At 39.5% G+C, this 5,666-nt stretch overlaps 1 protein-coding gene across 2 annotated transcripts; it reads right to left on the bottom strand.

Annotated features, from left to right (window-relative positions):
• Positions 1 to 5,100, bottom strand: LOC122023409. Of its 2 annotated transcripts, XM_042581501.1 has the most exons (3): positions 4,857 to 5,100; positions 419 to 3,460; positions 1 to 345 (listed from the first exon to the last, which is right to left on the bottom strand). In XM_042581501.1, the coding sequence occupies exons 2-3, from the start codon at positions 3,349 to 3,351 to the stop codon at positions 321 to 323; spliced, it is 2,958 nt and encodes a 985-aa protein (XP_042437435.1). In that variant the 5' UTR covers positions 3,352 to 3,460; positions 4,857 to 5,100; the 3' UTR covers positions 1 to 320. The 2 variants fall into 2 exon arrangements, with proteins under 2 accessions (XP_042437435.1, XP_042437434.1); XM_042581500.1 differs by having other exon boundaries at positions 1 to 3,460.
• Between the last annotated feature and the right edge of the window lie 566 nt (positions 5,101 to 5,666).

Genomic DNA, 5,666 nt, shown 5'->3' with positions numbered 1-5,666 from the left:
TTCAAAGAACAAAATTCCATCTTATGAATAAATACTAGTTGCTCTATTGCCCGCTCTTCAACTTGTAAGAGTATTTGTGAGATATACAAGCACTGGCCTTCCACCACCACCAGGTGCTGCACACCGATAAATGACAATGGAGGCATTCATTATGAACAACCACCAAAACCTACAACAATCAAATTTCTTGTTAGGACTCCTATAGACTTATTAATTCATCCATCTCTTTCAAAGAGCCACATCCTCTCTGGTCGGCCCTCCATGCTCAAGCTCCAGATTAGTAACCAACTAACTACTTGGTAATCGATCAAGAGGCCACCTCAGCTCCAATTGTTCCCCCCCCTCCTGAAAAAATAGAAAAACTTAAGGCCTGGATGCCATCCGCTTGCAACCATTTAGAGGAGGAAGTGGCTCCCACCCTGAGTCTGGTTCTTTCCGCTTTAATGGCGTTACAGAAGTAGAAGGTTGGGTTTGCTCTTCCATCCAACCTCTATGCCCTTGCAGAAAGAATTGATGTTCAAAAATGCTGCCTCTGATTCCACCTTCTGGAGGCGCGATCCCGTTGTTCAAGCTCAAACCACCAGGCAATGCATTGCCATAACCAGACATGTAGGGCATGCTAGATGCACTGAAGAGAAAGTGTGGTGGCCTGGATGATGTCCCAGTATGTCCTGAGCCAGAGCTGGAGCCAGAGACGTGAGTTACAGGTACCATGCCTCTAGTCTCTGCAATGTAAGGAATGCTCCTGGGTGAATAATATGCTGCTGGAACTGACATAGAAGACCCAGATGGTAGTCCACTGAAGCCATAAGCAAGGGGTGGCATGCTCGTGCAAGGTAGCAATGGCCTGGTAACCATGCCAGGTTCCATTGGCAGCCCATTCGGTATGGACAAAAGCTGCCCCTGATCCATATTGCTTGTCCGTGTGATAGGAATTTCTGCTCCCATGATCTTGACGATCGGCTCATGTGGTGCTTTCCATCCAAAAGATTCCAGAGCTTTATTAGATGATTGCCTGAAGCTGTGAGAACCAGCATCATTTACAGATGGGTTGTCATTTAGGTCAAAATCTCGAAAGGAAGACTGTTTATGGTATGATGAAGAAGCTGAAGATTGACTCCGTTCTCCATTCCGAATATTCAACTTCCAAGATGAGAATGGAAGTATAGACACTTCCTCATCCCCAAGACAATTTAAATCCAAATTCTGCTTCTCTGTTTTAGAACCAAAGGAAGAAGGCACTTGTTTCACTGATGCAGGTTCATCAGTGGTCCCATCCACCCTTTCAGCCACATTCAAATCAATTTCAAGGAAATTCAGTTTCTGCTTTGCACAAGAAATCCTTTCACCATCAGTTCTTCTAGGAGACGCTGGTCGAAAAGCACTGGTTGCAGCAGAACCCTTCCAACCCATCTCACCTCCGAAACATAGAGTAGCAGGCACTCCTGGAGCTCCTTTTGAAGAAGCAATAACAGCTACAGGAGCAGACACATTAATAGGCATTTTGGGGCTGACCTTTGTTGAGCACTCAGGTTCATCATTGCAAATGTTTGCATTTAGATCAAAAGTGCACCCGTCAAGGTCAGCCTTGCAAACTGATGCTTGAGCAGAAACTTTTGGCTCAGGTGACATTAAATTTTGATCAATGTTTTCTTGATCAGAACTGATATTCTGTGTGATCTCTGATCCCTTATCAGGAGATGATGGGTCAGAATACTCAGCTCCATCTGATAAACGGTTCCTCCCTACTTGCTCAGTCAGTTCCTCCTGTTTTTCTTCCTTAGAATCAGGGCTATGAGAACCATATGCTTCCCTGGGATTGTCATTAGGAGAACTGCAAAAAGTTTCTCTATAATCAACCACCTCCTTCTCCACTGCTATAGCCACTTGCCTTGCAACCTCAAGAGCATCATCCAAACATTCAAGTTCCAGTCCAGATTTCTGGTTGATCTCTTCATTAGCTTTGGCAGTTGGCACAGCTTTTAAAAAATCAGTGGAGGCTGAAAAGTGACTTTTGCAATACTTGAAATTGAGTTCGCAATCAAGATCCTTAATGACACTACTAGTGGCCTCCTCCTTCTGATCAGATAACTGAGGATCACTGATGTTGTCATGAATGCTAGCTTTACAAGAAGGATCTTGAAAACTAGTGAGATTTGCAGCTGGCATGGACTCCTTGGTTGTCATCAAATCCTTGTCCAGCCCATGGTCAACTGCCCCAGCCACTGGCTGATGTTCCATCACCCTTGAAGAAGAGTCGCCAATGTAAGAAACTGGCATGCATGAGATAACTGGCTCTGTAGCAACTGCTGATGTCACCTTAGATTCATGAAAAACAAGAGGCAGAGAATGAATACCACTTTCTTGGATAGATTTGCTCGGTTTGACTTCCTTAGCATCAATATCAATATCTTTCACATCAGAAAGAATATCCTTGGATCCTGATGCATCACATTGATCGTCTGCATCTCCTTTCAGACAAAACTGTGCACAAGTTTCAGCAGAGAGTTTTCCCTCTACATTGCAAACAGGAAGCTCTTCTATGACATGCAATTTCTCTTGACATGAGTTTGAGATAAGTGATGATGCCGATGAATTCTCACCAGCTAAAACTGTATTTGAAACAATTGTGTTCAAAGATGTGGAATGAAACTGATCACATATTGGGCCTCTCTCATTGTTTCTGAACTCGAGCAAACTTATGCCAGTCAAGATCTGTGATTCAGTCATGTCAGATTGTACTCCATCTTTACCTTCACCAGACGCGAAGGAAGGAGGAATACTGACAGGAAGATTTCCTGAATTTGAACCATTTTCTCCAGTCTGCACATCCTCAGCTGGTATATGTTGATTTTCTTGACTGATCCCAGTATTATCCTGATCATAGGGGCGTGCATGATCATTTTCTGCATGATCCCATCTATCATGCAATATTTTAGCTTTCTCCATAATTTTAGTGCTTCTGTGATCAAGGAGATGTTCAATAGTAGCTCCAATTTCAGAAGCAGTTATTCTTTTATGGTCAATAGGAAGCCTCTCAAATGCAGTCAATAATGAAAGGATCAGTTCCTCAACAACAATTTCATTCTCATATGTATTACTATCTAGTGCTTGTTGAAGCCACTTTTTCAGAAAAGAAAGACCATTTAACTCAACAAATTGACTAAGACATTCTTTGTTAGTAGCTGCCAAAACACTTGCAACGGTAGACCATTGTCTTGCTGCATCACTCAAGTTATTTATAGCATGATCATTTAGCTTTTGAATCATAGAGAGAAGCTCTTCAACTCTTGCAAGACTTGAGATTCCATCTCTCATCTCTGATAGAGTAAAGAAATCCTCAAGTGTCATTCTGACTCACGGGTAAATGCACTGGTAAAAAATTCAATGCTTAGTTCCTTGCACTATGTCATTGCCAAGCCGGCCGGTAGGAAGAGGATAAACAAGTAGTAGAATTTTACTGCAATATATAGCACAGTTCAATCAGAAATCAACTCACAAATCTGCTTTCAGAAGGGAAAAAAAAGTTAATTTGCGCAATGCAAAATTTAACAAGTAGTATCAAACATTTCCAATGTCACTCAGGGAAACCTCATTTTTCAAAGAGTTTCATAACCATTTCCATAAAACAACTTGGTAATAGATATTTCAATCACTCCCATGGCTATTGTAAATTTCTAGTAGTATACAGCAGCTAAAAATTAAAAGAATTCTTAGAACAATACTTATTAAGACCCATACTGGGCAATTACTGGCCAAGCTTTTAGTCATGACAGGTGAGTGTAACGATCAGCTGATAGAATTGCAGATTTAGAATATATCTATAGTTAATATCCTGTTTATTGTTCTCATAATCAAACAAGCCACCCAAAAAAAAAAAAAATGAAACCAAATCTCACAGAAGAAGTTCGCGAAGCAAGAAAACTGGGTTCACAGATACCTATACAGCCAAGTAGAAATCCAAGTAATGCCCAATGGAACCAATTGTACTCACTGGGTTGGACAAAATAAATAAAGGATACAAAATTTATCTAAAAAATGAACCTAAAAGTTATCCAAATACGATAAACCCACTCTCGTAGAACACATTAATCGACGATAAAGGTGCAGTCAATGCTTGAGTCCTAATTGTGAATGAGAGAACAATATCTTAAGCTAAAATGATTGAGAAAAAACCTCAGCACATAGAATTCATCCTCTTCTAATTTCCATGTAGCAACTTCATTGTCTTCCACTTCCTCTACTCAACCCCATCAATCCCATTGAGACCCAAAGTTGACTATGACAATGAAGTCGACAATGATTGTTCTATTTCTAAAAGCGGTGGATGATTCACGATTCAACTTGAATCGCTTTAGCTTATTCCATTGTTTTTTTTAGTTGAACTTCACAGCCAACGTTTTGATATGATTCTAGTTACAAAGATATTAGATGCATATACTGGGCATAGATGTGTCAATTCATAAAAATTGATTTTATTGCTAATGATCCAGTTTTTTTTTCTTTTTGAGAAACCTTATTCGAAAATTAACTTCTATTCATCTAAAAAAAATTAACAACCCATCAAGCAAGAAAAGATCCATAATTAATTAATTCCACGTGGGGAAAAAAAAGCAATCAAACAATTCGACGATAATACAGAAGGATTAGAGATCTAAAAAAAACACAACCGAGTGAATGAAAACCTAATTCGTCATTTCCTGGGATCGCCAAAAACAAACTCTAAACGGCCAAAACTAGCCAATAAGATTAAATCATTAAGAAAGAGAGATGCGGGACAGATCGGATCGAGGTCGAGGCCAGAAATTAGAAAGCATCACACGGAAATTTGAGAGAAGAAAAATTTCAGGGCTTACCGCGACCCATGCGCTGGAGAAGTCGAAACCCTAGAGCCGAGTCAGAACAGGAGGGGAAAGAGCTTCTGATCGCCTCTCTAATCTCTCTCTCTCTTGATCTTTCTACTCTCGTCGTCTTCGTCTCCGTTTTGGCTTATCTTCTCCGACGTACGTGCTTTCACTTTCTAAAGCGGGGGAGACCGCTGCGCTAGGGGTCTGGCCTCTGAGTCTGAGCGCAACCCCTCTGTTTCTGGCTTTCTTTCTTTCTGTCACTGTCACAATTCCTGTATTATTTATTTATTCGTCACGCCGATCCGTAGGAGTCGTATGACAGCAATTTTTTCATTCCATTTATTTGATTTATTAACGATAATAAATTAATAATCAGTTTCATTCCCACCACGTGCGACGGGGACCACCAGCGGGGCAGGAGAGCGAGAGAGACGGCACGTGCGGTTGGGTCTCAGTTATCACTCAGAATACTATAAAACTCGGTTTTATTATTATTATTATTATTATTATAAAAAATCAACTAACAAAATTTATTAACATAATAACATTGAGCCCAAATTATATGAATTTTATTTTGAGTTCGATATGCATAGGAGGGATAAATTGGCATTGTGAAACGTAAATATAAGTAAACTAAAATAAACAGGATCGTCTCAACATTCTTGAGCACTTACAAAAAACAAAATTAAAGTGTTAATATTTTTTTTAAATAAATAGTAATATATTAAAAACTAATTTTTTATATTAAATATTATTTTAAAATATTTAATTTTATTAGTAAATTTTAAAAATAGAGTTTCGTACATTGCAAAAACTTAT

Source organism: Zingiber officinale, chromosome 9B (assembly GCF_018446385.1).
Source record: "Zingiber officinale cultivar Zhangliang chromosome 9B, Zo_v1.1, whole genome shotgun sequence".
Taxonomy (NCBI): Eukaryota; Viridiplantae; Streptophyta; class Magnoliopsida; order Zingiberales; family Zingiberaceae; genus Zingiber; species Zingiber officinale.
This window is presented reverse-complemented; position numbering and strand designations above follow the sequence as displayed.